Source organism: Nuphar pumila, chromosome 4 (genome assembly GCF_984573655.1).
Source record: "Nuphar pumila chromosome 4, dmNupPumi1.hap1.1, whole genome shotgun sequence".
NCBI lineage: Eukaryota > Viridiplantae > Streptophyta > Magnoliopsida > Nymphaeales > Nymphaeaceae > Nuphar > Nuphar pumila.
The window spans coordinates 3794346-3810987 of record NC_143252.1 but is presented as its reverse complement, the minus strand read 5'-3'; the positions used below and the strand labels follow the sequence as shown (position 1 = coordinate 3810987).

General features: G+C 37.4%; 1 protein-coding gene across 1 annotated transcript; it reads right to left on the bottom strand.

Annotated features, from left to right (window-relative positions):
• Positions 1-2841: 2841 nt before the first annotated feature.
• Positions 2842-14808, bottom strand: LOC149839095 (zinc finger CCCH domain-containing protein 32-like). The gene is made up of 7 exons (XM_090004000.1): positions 14477-14808; positions 14174-14325; positions 13338-13397; positions 6702-6815; positions 6159-6446; positions 5726-6055; positions 2842-3933 (listed from the first exon to the last, which is right to left on the bottom strand). The coding sequence occupies exons 1-7, from the start codon at positions 14568-14570 to the stop codon at positions 3568-3570; spliced, it is 1404 nt and encodes a 467-aa protein (XP_089860126.1). The 5' UTR covers positions 14571-14808; the 3' UTR covers positions 2842-3567.
• Positions 14809-16642: the final 1834 nt, after the last annotated feature.

Here is a 16642-nt window from a genome sequence, read left to right as displayed (position 1 = left end):
TGATCTGGATCTTGACAGGGATCCACGTTGACGTGATTTGGATCTGGATCTTTATTCACAGAGTGGATCCTCACGGCTTGGAAGGTTCTATGGCTGGAGCGCAATCACCGCATCTTCCGGGGTTCTCAGACTGATATCGAGGGGTTACTGAATCATCTGAGATGGGAAATCAGTGACGGGCTCGTCCTAAATGGCCTGGTCAGGCCCTGGATTGGATTGGAAAAAAATAGGGCCTGCACCTATTCTGTTTTTCTTCCTTCTGATGTATCGTTGTGGAGTGAAATCTCATCACGCCCACTACTTATTCTATTTCTACATTAATATATTTGAACTTTCTCTCAAAGAAAAAACCTTAAACCAGCCCACAAAGCTAACCTGACACCATGGTTAGCATGAGTTGGACAACTAACCTAACACCATGGTTAGCTTGAGTCGGACACCTATGATGGGCTTTTTTGTTGATTGTTGTCACATTGACTTAAACCTGACTGCTAAGAAAATAGCTCAAAAACTAGGGAACTTTTGCAATACCCTATGATTCTTCTATTTTCTCAAGATCTTGTGACTGTAAATCACAAACACATTACTTTCTGAAGGTTAGTGAAACATGAGAAACGTGCAAACTGTGATTGCTAGCTGCAACTGTTTTTTGCCTTGAATCTTGTGAAAGTCACAAACTTGAGACCATTAAACATAGCTTCTACTTTCTCGACTGATTGTTCATACCCATAAGTGACCAAAGCAAAAATGCCCTAAAGTATCTTGATATTACCTTTCTTGAGTGCTGACAAAGGAGAGCTTAGCTGGAACTGCTCAAGCTTGGCACATTCTTTTGGCAAGATAAGCAGAGTTTGGGCTTGTAAATTCAAGCAAAGCTGTGGATTTAGACATTGAGGATGTTGTCTGCATGGTTCTGCTGGGAAATGGTCAGTCCTGTAGCTTTTCCTGATACTTGAAGTATACCTTAGAGCTTAGATGAGGTTAATTCACAGCTGAAAATTTTTGTATTGGCTGAATTACTCTAAACTACACGGTTTGCAGAGTCGATCGATGTTCTATGATCGAACTCTTTTGAACTGCTTGAATCAGAAGTGGATTGGAAAAAAACTGCAAGCACTGATTGAAAACGACACGGTTTTCAGATTTGAATTTGGTGGGCATGGTTCTTTCAACTTCAAACCAATTCTACCTTCAAAAAGAACTGACTGTTCTCAGAACTCGAACCCATGATCCCTCACTGATAGTTCAAGCACTTTACCATTGCACTAAGCAATGCCCTTGCATGTTTTTTTTTTTTGGAGGATAACTAAACAAATTTTGAGGATTTTTTTTTTGGAGGGTAAAGCAATGTCCTTGCATGTAATGTAACAGTGTCCACTTTGTTAAACGGTTAAAAGGGTAAATTAATATATAAATTTTGTAGGCTCTATTATTGGCTTTTCTTAATTTTTTTTTTATCTAATAGGCAAGCTACAGGTCGCCCCCCATGGCATTTGAACCCAAGATCCCACAGTTAAGATAGCACAAAACTCCAACTGTATAGTAGAGGAGCTCAGGTGCAGCACAAGTTCTCCTATGGCAGTACAGATAGTTGCAGGAGACAAGAACACTGTTGGTCGCCATGGGGGAGTTCATCTGGGCCCAGATTGACTAGCGAAAGAAAAGCAGAGAAAAAAGAAATGGGATTCCAAAATCTGACAAAAGCATGTTGCATATCTTGGCATAGTAAATGATGTTTCCATTGGAACTAAAAGGGTGCTCAGGCATGAGAAAAAGGCAGGCACACCATGGAATTGGGCCAGCAATTAGCGAGTCCAATCAGACTCAGGACCGTTAAATAGGAGCCACTTTGTATGCATTTTATGCGGAACAAATTAAATAGATTTTAGACAAGACTGGGTCAAACTATGTTTGGTGGTGGGTGTTTGGAAGCTGGTAGCTGGGATGGGAGTTTATGCATTTGGGATAGGAAAGTGAGACTGTCTCTCTTATATATTTGCGCTAAAAGAGTGGATTTGGTAGCTACCGAATCCAAGGTTTGGCAGCTGCCACTTTTCCAAATGCATAAACTCCCTCTGACTACCAGTTTCCAAACAAAGCCTAAGTGGAATTTGCACCTTCCCCGTAGTATACAACTTAACCTACTTGCAAGCGTTACAGGCTTGGCAACTTCAGGCTCGGCATGGATGAGTTGGACCAAGTCACCAGCCAAGTTTCCAAGCCCAGCCACTAATACATGCAGGGTTTCAAGGAGATTTGAAGATTTGAAATGTGATTTTGGTCAAAGTACCTTGAGGAGCTGTTTAGAAAAGGTTGTAGAGGAAACGATCGGGGTTTTGAGGAACATGGGATCTACTTTTTTTTGGCAAATCATCTTTTCCAGATCCTCACTTTTCTCCAAAAGCACCATAATTTATTCTTCCCAAAAGAACCGTCAGAGAGGGTGTCTGTTTCATCCCATCACATATGAAGAGTCACCCTTTCCTTGTGAAAAGGGGACCTTTTCCACCTTTTTAGTGAAACAAACAGCCACTCATGTTCTTGCCCTGCATTTTTCGTTCCATGGAAACCATTCCACATCTCACCTCCCGGGAAGTACTCCCATGCATGATCAAAAGTCATGCTTTTCAAACCAAAGGCACTTTCCTACCCTGCATGTGAAACAAACAAGGCCCATAGTGATAGCTTCGCCCATGAGCATGGGAGCAAGCTGTTTTAGTTCACCACATGGTTGGTTGAGTGATGCAGGAGCAAAGCCTCATCAGAAACAAGTCTCCAGTTTCAAAGACGTGTTCTGATTGAGTGAAATTTCGCACACTACCCAGACTAAACCTAAAAAGCCAACAAAATTAGAATTATTATCATGTAGCATGTTTACCCTTACATGTTTGGAACAGTAATGGAAACAAGATGACTCATAATATCTACAAGTTAAACAATAACAGACAATCTAAGATATATTATAAACAGTCGAATCATTGACAATTGGTGGGGTAAGCATGAAGATTTAGTTCTCTGTGTTTGCCACTCCCTCGGCAAAAAAGGGGGGAAAGAAAACCACCCATACATTTATAATCTTAAGAAACAAAGCTAAAATATAACAAACTGGAAGCCAGTAGAAAATACCAGCAACTCCGTACAATGCTGAAATGCAGACGCGGCAGTGGCAAGTTCACACTGCTGAAGCACATGATGCACCTGATCCCCATGCTTCCAGAAAGATCAGAGCACTGTTGCACTTCAGAGAGTGGTTCTTGCAAGGGATTTCTTTTTGGATTTATTGGGACAATATAAAGGCAGAAGATTGATGGGTTGATATACCTTTTTGACAAGGGCTTGTTTATTCCAGACAACAAAGATTGACTATGCGAGTATAACATAAACAGGATGACCAGACCTAACCTAGGTTAGACCTAGATCAGATATAGGACTGTCAAGAAATGGAAGGGCTTCTGCTGAGAGATATTCATGTATATATGAAGTTTTTGAAGGGAAGGACACATACCATGGGTTAATGAAATTCGGTTGAGGAAAATAGCATGAATGGTGTTGGATTTTCCCTTGGCTTCAACTAAGCAACTTGCCACCATGATCAGTAATACCACTTGGAGGAGCAGTACTCTGAATGGAGGCAGTAGAGACCTGTCCACCCCTTGAGAAAATTGAACCACTTGATGTAGTCTGAGAAGAAGGGCCTCTATGGCCCTCCTTGATTGTAGAAGAATCTTTGCTGAATCTGGTCATGGATTCGGGCAGGGGCTCAGAGGACGAGGATGGAGCTAGAGTTTCCATAGACGATCCAACAGGATATGACATATCAGCAAGAGATGAGGCAGGACTGTAACTTATGCTTCCCATTGGATGATCGAATTTGCATGTCGGTCCAAACTTACATACTCCATGTTGTGCATAGAATGTACAAGTTGGCCCCCCCTGCCAGTTCAAATAAAACGGGTCAGACTGAAAGGGTTTACAATTTTTCAACGGTAAAAGTGATCAACAACACCCCCCCCCCCCCCAAACAAAAAAAAAACACCATACATTCATAAGAATTATGCTTTAGCCAATTCTCCGGGAACTCTTTTAACATGAATGCTTGTCTAGTGTATATAGTCCAATTTCTTTCAGAAAACTATGCATGGTCTGGTAACTAAGACCCTTTGTCCCAACATTGTGGAATGTGTGTCTCCCTAGGGCATAAAGGGCACGATGACTTGACATCCTCCATTTTATCTTGACAAGAAAAGCTATTTTATACAGAACTTATCAAAGTTTGTTTCAACCATAGAAATATTTTCATCTTCAACAAACACATTTGAACAGAATGCTGGAAAAGAGGCAGTAGAGGAAACATACAAGCCAAAAAGGCATAAAAAATATGGTCTTGAAATAGAGAAGCAAGCAAAACTGATGCTCAGGAGGTCAAAGACAGACTCAACATATCTAATGGTTAGAGAGGGAGAGAGAGACTATAACCGGCCCAGAATGTATTGCTAATCTACCAACCACCCAAAGGACAGAAACTCAGAATGGTTAGTTGAGAGACACTGACTTAAATTGGAGGACTACAATCCTCACACCTGAACCAACTCAGAGCACACACATGAATGATCATGAAAGTCTATCAGCCACAAGGAAGACAGAGTGCAGAATCATGTAATGTTTAGTTGAGAGACACTGACTTAAATTGGAGGACTACAATCCTCACACCTAAACCAACTCAGAGCACACACATGAATGATCATGAAAGTCTATCAGCCACAAGGAAGACAGAGTGCAGAATCATGTATAAAAGTTGCTGCACAGTTTGGCAGGAATCTCCAAAATTACAATTGATACAGAAAGCCCATAGATGGTTCAACTCCAACAGAACTGGCACATCAGAACCATTTTAGCTCAGACATCCAAAATGGAGCTAATATGCTATGATCTATGTCCAAAATGGCGTTACTTGGAGTTTATTGATATCTCATGAAATTCTCAGAAGATTTTCCTTAGAAAAATCTTGAGAAAATCTTCACAAATATTAGGAAAAAAATTTGATAATTTTTTTGTTTATAAGATTTTTTGCAGCAAAATATTTACTCAATAATGATGATATCATAACAACATTATGATACAGTTAAACTAATATTCTAACCCCAATGATAACATTCTTCCATCAGCTGCCAGATAGGATCTGCCCCACTATGAAGCTTTGTTTGCATGACCAGTCTTCTGGTTTGATTCACCCCTGTTGTAGGCTCCAATCTCACTCAATTAATTTATCAGCTCTGATATTTGAAGTAAAAATTTCAAAGAAAATATTAAAGCATTTTAAATGAAGATTCTAGATGCGAAGTCGAGAATTGCTGTCCTCAAGTTTGGGAAGTTCTTACGCAAACAGACCCAAATCAGTCATTTCTCTAGTAACTACAATGAGATACAGCCAGATCCTCAAAAATTGAAGGTGATTCATAAAGAAAGTGCCCAGAAAAGCCACAAAATTAGTGTATAAGATCATCACATAAAGATAGTGGAAATTGTTGTTGGCATCATCGTCATCAACATTATCATTAATAAATACTAAATATATCATCATTATCATTATCATTATCATTATCATTATCATTGTTGTTATTATTACCACTACTGCCGTGATGACCACCACCACCATCATTACTACTACAACCACCACTGCTACTACTTCAAATATGAAGTGTAATCAATCGTTAAGAAAACATACCGGTCGCAAAGGCAGACCCATGGGGCTGAGGACACAGCTTGTTTTTGAGAGAACCCGGTCATGTGGATGATGATATCTACAGTTGGAGCCAAATTTACAATCCCGTGTTCTCATGTAGAACTGGCATTCAGTCTGATCAGGCCTTTCAGGAAAAATGTTTTCCTTCTGGCTACTGCTTGAAGGTCCAGCAAGAGAAGACAACAAAGAGAAGGGTCCCTGATATGCAGGTGCAGAAGGAGATAGCTGATGTGTCACTCGACTCACTCCATAAGGTGAACCTGTTCCAGCAGGATGTTGTGTACCAGGAGATGCTAGAGGAGCTACTGCAGGCTGTTTCACATAATAGAATACCAATAATTAATGAAGAAGACTGTCAGAGAACAGCACCTCAAAAACAATGGATAGTTGAAGATTTGACAGTGATTAGACTTACTGGATAGCTACCCCAACTTGGAAGCGGAACCATTCCCGGATGTAAAACTGGACCATAAGGCCCTTGGACAAACGAACTGGGTAAAATTGGTGGCCGAGCAGCTTGCCAGCTCGTTGCTCCTGCTCCATATGGATGAGGAGAAGGAAGTGAAGGAGACTGCACCGTGGGATAAAATGCATGCACAGGAGTTGGCAGTGAGGTGCCAGCTGGTTGTGGATGATGGAATTTACAGGTGATACCAAATTTGCAAAGTCCCGTTTTCATATAATAGCTACACTCCTTTTCACCCTGCAGAACATAGGTTATTTCAAAATGAGCACTTTGAATTATCTAGATCCATTCAGACAATATAATATTTGCAGCTCTTATTCAAGTTCTAACAATTAAAAAAGGAATTTTTGTACAAGTGATGACTAGTTTTACATCAAGGGTTCCATATCAAGTTAATGAAAGCAAAATGATAACTAGTTAGGAAGCCCCTCATGGTAGTTCATGAGCAAAATTCTATCAAAGATTTGCAGAAAGAATGATAAGGAATCCAACCAGTCGAAGTGGGTAGCCCAAATAATTTACTGGCACTGTGCTCATTGACCCATATCTTGGATGGTGGTACTTGCAGGTTGAACCAAACTTACAAGTGCCAGTCTTCAGAAAATACTGCACAACCATGAGAAGAGTGAGTCAGTTTGATTTCACAGTTCCAAGTGAAAAATTAAATGAATCTAAAAATAAAAAGCATTCGCATAAAGGTTCCAAAGAAACCAGAATAACTCCTAAAACAAATCGGTGCACTGATTGCTCATATAAGAAAAATGATAGCCATTTCAAGTAGCATATAATGTGTTTTCTGAAGTTTCTAAGTGGCTCTTTCATGATACAGACTTCTGTTTGAAAAGAATTATGCAATTTCAAGGGTTGGTCTTTCTTTTATGACCCTGAAACTTTAAAGACAAGACTCACTTCCTAGTCACAGTAAGACCTTATGAAAACAATGTATAAATTGAAGATGTGCAAGTTTGAGGTCAGCATATTAGGGAATAAGAAAATACATGACAAGCAGACAACAATATCTAATTAAGATCTAACTCTAAAAAGCATAAATAGATGTATAAAATCAACAAAGAAATAATAAAAGGTTTAGAATTATAAGTATTGAGAAGCATCGTCTGGCAACAAATAAGAGCTTATACAACTGCACATCACCAAGACCTAAGTTCTGCTGATGCATATATCATTAAGCATTTCAGCTTTGCTTCTTCAATCATAACCAAACACAAGAAACTAAAGGTAGAGCGGTCAAGCCAGTGAATTTAATGTCCCTATGTGGAATACAAGCAGTTGTAGACAGATAACTTGACAATAAGGTATCCCACTATGTGGATGTCTCAAGCCAGTTAATTTAATGACCCTATGTGGACTACAAGCAGTTGTAGGCAGATGACTTGATGATAAGTTATCCCACTACTTTAAGCAAACTAAGACCTGATTACCAAATATATACAAAAGTGGATGTGAGGTATGGGTTGCAAAAATATACCCAACTTGCTCGTTCCATCTCTTACGACCCTAACACACTCACAAACATGCGCCTTCTGTTAAAATGTACTCATCAATTATTGTAATTAAATATATTTTATATATATAAAAGATGATACATATACATATATGGTATATATGTATATGTATCATCCTAATTATATATATAAAATATATATTTTTCTATATTAGCCATAGGGGTAGTTTAGTCATTTTACGCATATTCCATTTTGGAATATGATTGTATTTTCTCTTTTTATTTTTATTTTTTTATTTTTCTAAATTTATTTTTTGTGGTTTGCGCCACATTGGAGGACTCCCCAAAAGAGTCGTTGGGGAGCCCCCAACAGTCACAAATGTGACCGTTGGGGGCTTCCAACGACTCCTTTGGGAGCCCCCTATGTGGCTCCTCAAAGGCTTATAAATAGAAGCTTTCCCCTTTGTATTTTTACTACTTCTTGGAGGAGCTTTTGCTCCATTGTAATGGGTGTTACACCCTTCTTCTCTTCGATAATGTTAACTTATGCCTTATAGGCATTTTTGCCCCTTTCGTGGGTTTATGTGTTAGCATATTATGTGCTTGTGTTTTCCCCTTTAGTGGGTATATCCGCACCTCATGTGCATGTGTATTGGTTCATTATTGAACCTAATGCATTCAAAGCCGTTTCTTTACATGGTATCAGAGCAAGGTTGGGATCGAGTTGCTCTTTGTTGCATCGAGAAGCGTGTTATTCAAGAAAGTTTAAAGAAAAATGGTGAAGTCCTCATTTCGCTCTTTTGTTTCTTAAAATTATTCGGTATGCATTATATTTCTTTAAATATTGTGCATTATGTTTTTTGGGTTCTTAACATTTCATTGAGCTTTCTTAAAGATATGTTTTGCATATGTGTTCTCTTTGTCATTATGATTTTGGGTTCTTAACATTTCATTGAACCTTTTTTCGTAAATTATTCTTTTTCGTATGTCTTTTCTTGAAAGTCTTTTATTGATAAATTCTAAAACCGATGAACTTGTTTTTTGAATAATTAAATGTGTGATTGCTCAAAACATGGTCTAATGGGTCGATAATTTTTTGAATTTTTGACCATTGGATATGACCATTGGATTTTTTGAATTTATACCTAATTTTGGTTGTAAGAATACCGTTTATATGAAAAATAAGTCTTTTAAAAAGAAAAATGTTTATGAGATATGTAACATTGTTCACATACTCTCATCATAATTGTTGGTTCATATTAAAGGTATGTGCTTATCTTCTAAAAATGTTCTATATGAGGCTTTTCATAATATCGTGTGATTGAAATATATTAACTATGAAAAATTCCTTATTAATGTTTTATTTTCTTACCTAATGAGTTCTTTTCATATAAGCAATATTTGATTAAGAAGGCATTTTATAATACCGGTTGAATTAAGTTTTAAAATGATCTCATGAAATATGGTTATTTTCTTTACATTCTTCAATTCAATTTCAATAATGTGTTTTATTATAAAATTTATGGTCTTCATCAATGTTTGTTGCATACTTATTATATTAGAAGTTGGTTATAATCTATTAAGTCATATATTTTTAATAATATTATGAATTTTTGCCATAACGCAATCCTATTATTCCTTTTTTTATTTGGAATTTTCTTCACTTTAATGAAGTTTTCCCTCTTCCTTTCATATGTACCCTCTTTTGGGGATTTGTTTTTGTTGGATCTCCCTTTGAGAGACCTTTTTATCCTTGTGAATCTTCTTATGAGTATATGCTCTTTGAGAAGATTTCATGATTGTTATAAGCTTCTTTTTAAAATAACAATATTGGTTTTTTTATGAGACTTTTTAAATATCACCATCTTTATGAATGCTTGAGAGCTCTCTCTCTCTCTTTTCAATAAGAATTGTTTATATTGCCTTCTTTAGAGCTTGTGTTTGTCCCTTAGTGGACTTGTAAGATTGTTTTTTTTATCATTGTAAGTGCTTCCGCAATATCTTGTTACATGTCGTCCTAAATTTGCTCATTTAAGATTATTGTCATTTTATATCTTGGTATGCATATAATTGCAAATTATAAATGTTTGATTTGATCCTTGAATTATTCCAAACCCATTCTCACACATGACATTGCTTAAATATTTCATGTTGTGTTTATTAAGTCTTTTGATAATGACTTCCTTTTAAGGAATTAATCATGATTGAACATAATTTCGTGTTTATGCAAAGTTATTGTTATAAGGCATATTGTTGTGATTAATTATGTTGGACCTTTGAATCGACCCTCTTTGTAAAATCACATATTTGGAAAATGATTTCCCTAAGTGTTCATTGCCTTTTTATGGCATTTATTTTTATCCATCACAAGTTATATGATGCATCAATCCTTTTTTGTATGACCTTATTGTTATATTAGAGATGGTTGTTGAGGTGAGTTATGACACCTTGTGTTATGTCATTTTAGATTGTCCACTTACCATATTAAAGATGGTTGTTGAGGTGAGTTATGGGCACCTTGGGACTCTAAAATGATTTGTTACATGATCTCTAATTATGAGTGTGTCACTCGTTTTTCCTTTTTTGACCATTGATATTATGAATGCTCTTATGTGATGGATATATGGTGTTTGAAACCTTAAATGTTTTAAGGTATATTTAAATCAAGGTTTTTGGATTATAGCCCATCTTCTTTTATTGTTTATATTACTTATGGGTGCATTTGCACACTTGTAAGGTTGTGTCTTGTGTTTTTTGTGCACAAGTATTCCAAAATGTTATTGTTGTGGGTATTCGTTTGAAGAATATTGTTCTATTAATTCAAAGTTTTATTTATATGTTTGTCATTATAAGTTTTATTGCCTCAAAAGTCTTCTCCTTTTATAACTCTTATCTAAGTGTCATCATATGTAGACAAGAATTTTATTACACCTTTGTGTGTTGGTAGCCCTTTGTTGACTTTGTTTTCTTGGTCTAATAGCTGAACACACTTGTCTTGAGTGTTATTATATGTAGACAAGGCACGTTGATTCACACCACGGTGTGTGATTTTAGTCTATGTTGGCATTTGTGTCCTTGTTCTAGTCGCTGAGATGTATGCCCATAGTTGGCTTCTTTCACTCATTTTAAGTGTCATTTTATGTAAACGAGATGTATTGTGTTTTAGCCCATGGTTGGCTTGATACTCTTGTTCTAGTAGCTAAACATACTTGTTTTTTAGTGTCTTTTTACGTAGACAATAGATGTTTTTTGTCCATGTTGGCGTGTATTCTCTTGTTCTTGTCGTTGATACACTCATTTCAAGTATTATTATATGTAGACAAGATGTATTTTTACACACCTTTGTGTGTGTCTTTTGGCCTTTAATGGCATTATGGTTATGTTCTTGTTCTAGTAGCTTATACACTTTGTTTGTGGGTTTTGGAGGGCTAATGAGGTAATTGCTTGTAGTAGATGAACTATTGTTGAAATTTGTGAAATTTCATTCATATTTTGCACTTTAAAGATACAAGAGAATCATATCATTAATATGCATATTTTAAAAGCAAAATGTTTTGGCATTTAATCTACATATTAAGTGCTTATGGTTTTGGCTACCTTTGTATTTAATATGCAAAATAAATTTTTATAATTGCAATCATTTGACTGAGATGTTCCTAAATATGTAAGGTTCCCTACTAAAATAGAGAAATGTGTAGATTATGCATTGTAAAATGAATAACACCCAATAACTCATACCTCCTTATATGCTTCTTTGAAGCCTTCTTGAGTTGAATATATATTTTCCTCTTCTTTTGGGTGTTTTGCCACTTTTGTGGTTTTGTTGTTCTCTTGCCCATTAGTAGCTATTTGGGTATGTGTGTGCTCTCTTGTTTGTTCTTGAACACTTCGTTTCTCCTGTTCGGTACTTCATTATAAGCCTCTTATGGGGTCCCATGGCGGACTATTGCTTTATTCCTCATTGTGGGGTTGTGTTTTGACCATTTTTAGAGCTTATGAAAGCATTATGCATTCTTGTAATTCGTTTCCTCTCTCTTTAACATAATATATGATTTTGAAATATTGGTTTTCTAAATTTTCTTTTCATGCTAAAGTAATTATCCTATCATGTGCTTCAAATTACTATGCATAAGTTATATTTTTGCACCATTATTTTGTGGATGAGTCATCCGATATGGTTTTGATTAATTCATCTTGTTAGGAATGTTCCATTTGAGTAAAGTGCAAAGATATTTTTTACTTGTTTCTTGTTGTTATTCCACAGGATCTTGAAGATGGGATAAAAATAAGTACCTTGGATAGTTCGGGAAATGTATTCACCATTAAAAGACAATTGGAGGAAGGCATTTGCTGGCATCCTTACCGAAGCCTCTTGGAGTCTTGCGACTCTTTTTCAATCTTTTCGTTTTCCCACGCAAAGTTTGAGGGGGGTGTTAAAATGTACTCATCAATTATTGTAATTAAATATATTTTATATATAAAAGATGATACATATACATATATGGTATATATGTATATGTATCATCATAATTATATATATAAAATATATATTTTTCTATATTAGCCATAGGGGTAGTTTAGTCATTTTACGCATATTTCATTTTGGAATATGATTGTATTTTCTCTTTTTATTTTTTATTTTTTATTTTTTATTTTTCTAAATTTATTTTTTGTGGTTTGCGCCACATTGGAGGACTCCCCAAAAGAGTCGTTGGGGGCTCCCAACGACTCCTTTGGGAGCCCCCTATGTGGCTTCTCAAAGGCCTATAAATAGGGGCTTTCCCCCTTGTATTTTTACTACTTCTTGGAGGAGCTTTTGCTCCATTGTAATGGGTGTTACACCCTTCTTATCTTCAATAATGTTAACTTATGCCTTATAGGCATTTTTGCCCCTTTCGTGAGTTTATGTGTTAGCACATTATGTGCTTGTGTTTTTCCCTTTAATGGGTATATCCGCACCTCATGTGCATGTGTATTGGTTCATTATTGAACCTAATGCATTCAAAGTCGTTTCTTTACACCTTCCACCCCCCACCAAAAAGCATTTTTTTTCAGCCTTCTTTCGGGTCATGTTGTTGTGATCAGAAGAGGGGAGATGCTTCCCTCCTCTCTGGACAGAATCAGGAACACCTTTTTTCAAGGCCCTTATTGCAGAGAAGGCCATCCAGCCAGAGCTGTATACATGTAAAGTCTGGCATTAAATGATTTTTTCACACAATTTAATCAATTGTTGGACATTAGCAAATTAATGGACTACCATATGTGCAAAGCTTTTATCTCAAATCATCAACTGAGAAAGATATCATCAGTATTCTCTTATAAAACTTCATAATGATATGACACTAAGCGCAGGACCTCAGCAATTCATGCAAAAGTCACTGAAATCAGGCATGTACGTGTGAGTTACTACTTACATGCCTACAAGAAGTTTGTCATAATTCAAAGTAACTCACATGCCTACAAAAAGTTTGTGATATTCCAAAGTTGTACAACAACTGCAACATAGAGAACAATTACAGACATGGATTTTAGATAAATGACAACTGAATTGGCCAAGAACCAGGCCCTGGTGTCATCAAAGAGAAACATAAGAATCCTTATGATGTTTATATATACCAAAACGTGATGGAGGTTAACATACATTAAACAAAATGGAAAAGATATACCTGGCAGACAAGCTCACCAACTCTTTCTGGGTACTCCCCTGCTCTTAAAACTGCAACCTGCTGTAACAAATAATACAATTCACAAAATCAAAATCCTGCCTTACAGTCAATGGCAAACAGATCTAACAGCATTTAAAATCAAAAGAAACACTGTCGATGAAAGAAACTTGAAAAGGGGGGGAAGAAAAAACGCTAAAAGTAACATAGTTACCACATTCTGGGCAATCAAAGAGCAATCCTTTATCTCACCCGTTATACTCATCCGCATAGCCATATATTCAACTATACGTATGTGTAAGCACTCCAAGTGAAAACAGAGAAATCAAACTGAATTCTTCTGCCAAGTATAACTCACACTAAACAAAAGCCATAGCTTTCCTATATAAAGTTGCATTTTATAGATCTCCATGTAGAAAAAATAGCCACCTTAGTCCCATGCATGAAAGGAAAACACCAATCAGACTTCCAACAAAGATCAAAAACCACCCCTCAATTATCTCAAATTCACATCAAACCTACCACCACAGCCAGCACAATTGCAATGACAAAAATGAAATACAACTCCAATTTCCATCTATAACCGAAAAAATGACTGTTTCATCATCAGAGATTCACAATTGAACACCAATAAGCAGATAACCAATGGTTCTCAAAAAATGAAGAACATTGAATGATTCAAATCTCCTTATTGTTCATGTTGTACTAAGAATCAAATCGATTAGATCTCTCGCACCCACACAAACCACAGATCGATATGAACAAACTCAGCAGACTGCACAATTCAAATACAAATCAATAACCCAAATGAAAAAACACAGAGAAGGAAGTCTGGCTACCAGATTCCAGCCACGGGGGTGATTGAACCGGCAGCTCGCGCCGTATCTGCAGAACCCCGTCCGCATATGGAATGTGCAATCGGGCTCCCCCGGACGCTCAGGGTACGACTCCCTGCCGCCGTCGCCCCCCAAAACCAACTGCCACATGGGTTCTACAATGCAAACAACACAAATTCATAAACGACCCGATTCTCCGCAGGCCATTCCCGAAATCGCCAGAAACCCCCAAATCCCCACCTGAGAAAACCCCAATTTGAACGCCGATTCCGACGGAATTGGCCAATGCAAGCGCAGGACACTCACCTTCGAGCCCGGTCACGGCAGTGGGGGGGTTCCACTCCAGGGCAGGATCAGTAGGAGACCCCTCCATTGTGGGGCTCCTACCATAGAACTCCATTGCCGACCAAACCACTCCCGGGAATTCCCCACCGTCCCCTGCGTTAGAGAGAAGAAGACGGTAGAGCGGCAGTCTGAAAGGCAAGTGCTTCGCCTTATAGAACCCTCTGGAAAGTTCGAGGCGATACCGATCTTACTCGAGGAGAGGTGGGGAGAAGGAGAGAGGCAGAGGTGAACGAAAGCCCCCCACCCCACTCTCGCTTCACTGCTAAACGCCCACACAAACACACACGCACCACTGCTAAACGCCCTCTCTCTCTCTCTCTCCTACCTCCTACCCGCCAAAGAAATTTGTTAATTTAGTTAATAGCAATTCATTTTTTTTTCAAAGTATTGCATTAAATTGATGTTGGTCCTGGCCACTGAGTTTACTTAGGGACTCTCCCTTGACGGGGTCGTGCAAAGCTGACCCTTCAAAGGCACTGTTTTTTTCGTGATTTCACTGTTCAGGGATTGGTAGGTGTGGTTTTACCTTGTGACCAACATGGGACCCACACATAGATCGGTTCAGATAATGCAATTTCACATAATTGTGAAGTATGATGGGTTTGTAACTTTGCAGAGGAAGAAAATGTGAATCAAGTTTAAACCAAACCTCTCACAGAGTTGGGTCAACCATCCATCTTGGCATTTCTCCAGATAAGTGCATTGTCTATCCCCAAAAATAAAGACCACACCAGATCTGAGCTTCCAAAATATAGAGGATTTTAGATTGCCAGATATGAAATCCACAGAATTACATAAATCTCTGGATCTAATAGTCCAACGGAGGGATTCGGGCTGAAGATTCAAAGATTTATCTTTGTACTCTAGATTGTTAGATGGGTGAGATTTTCTGAGATCCGACTCTCAAATACACCCAAAATGGATGGTAATGCTAACTAGATCTATGTGGCTGGCGGGCAGCTTGAAACAAAACTTGTCTAATTGGGACAAGGCTTGATGATGATAATTTTGTTTTCTGATGAGGGACCCTCGCCGAAGCGCGCGAGAGAAACCCTTGAGTGGAGCCTCACGACCACCTTGCCTTACGTGGCCCACTTCTAAAACCTAGAGGATGCACCGTGCACTAGTGGGGTTTGATTCGGACCACCTTTAGCTACACGGGCAACTCATGATAATTTCATGAATAGCATGTTAATTTTTCTCCCTCTTGGGGTTTGGTAAATTTACCTCTTTTTTTCTTTTCTTTTTCTTTTTCTTTTTTTCCACCCCTATCATATAAGAAGTATCGTGATCAATTTATTTATATTGACTCCCCGGAGGCAAGGATAAGCCCACAGAGTTTTACGATAGTGATAGTAAGTACAACAGGCAGAGTCAACGCGGTTAGGTTTTTGATCCTCAAGGCGGTTTCTTCTTATAAATAAAAAATTAAGATTTATATTAGTATTGAATTCAAAAAGTCAATTAAGAATAATTTATTGCTAATAGGTCAAACTATCCACATAAAATTTATGAAAATAAGAACGTGTTGACTCCTCTCATCCCACCCCTGCCACATAGATATGAGTTACAATTAATAACCACAACCTTTTAATTAATTACATCATGATGATGCATTCTTCATTTGGCACATCCTAGGGGTAATATGCCACAAGATTTGTGATTCATATATATTTTGTCAGCACTCTAAATTGGTGTCAGTTCTGCTTTTGTGGCTAGGGGCGGCAATAGATTCTCACCTGACGCCTGATGACCATGATTCAAAACTCACAAGGTGCATTTCTTGCTGTACTTTTTAGTAATCAATAAAGATCTCCAAGAGTTGGAGTTGTGTGTGGTTGGTGATGATAGACTTCCCCGAGCATTAAAAAATGAAACAAAAAAAGTAAACTAAATTAGTGATAAAAGATGTTATCACAGGCAAAGTATTATTACCTTCCAATAAGTGATTGATACTAATTGGCACACACCCATATATGTATATATATATATATAGGTTGCATCTTCTCAATCAGATCTTATAAATGTACTTAGCATACTTTGTTTGATAGGAATCATATTTTTTGGACATAAAAATAAGATTTTTTAATCATAAAACTCTTGCACATGGTAAGCCGTTGTTTTTTA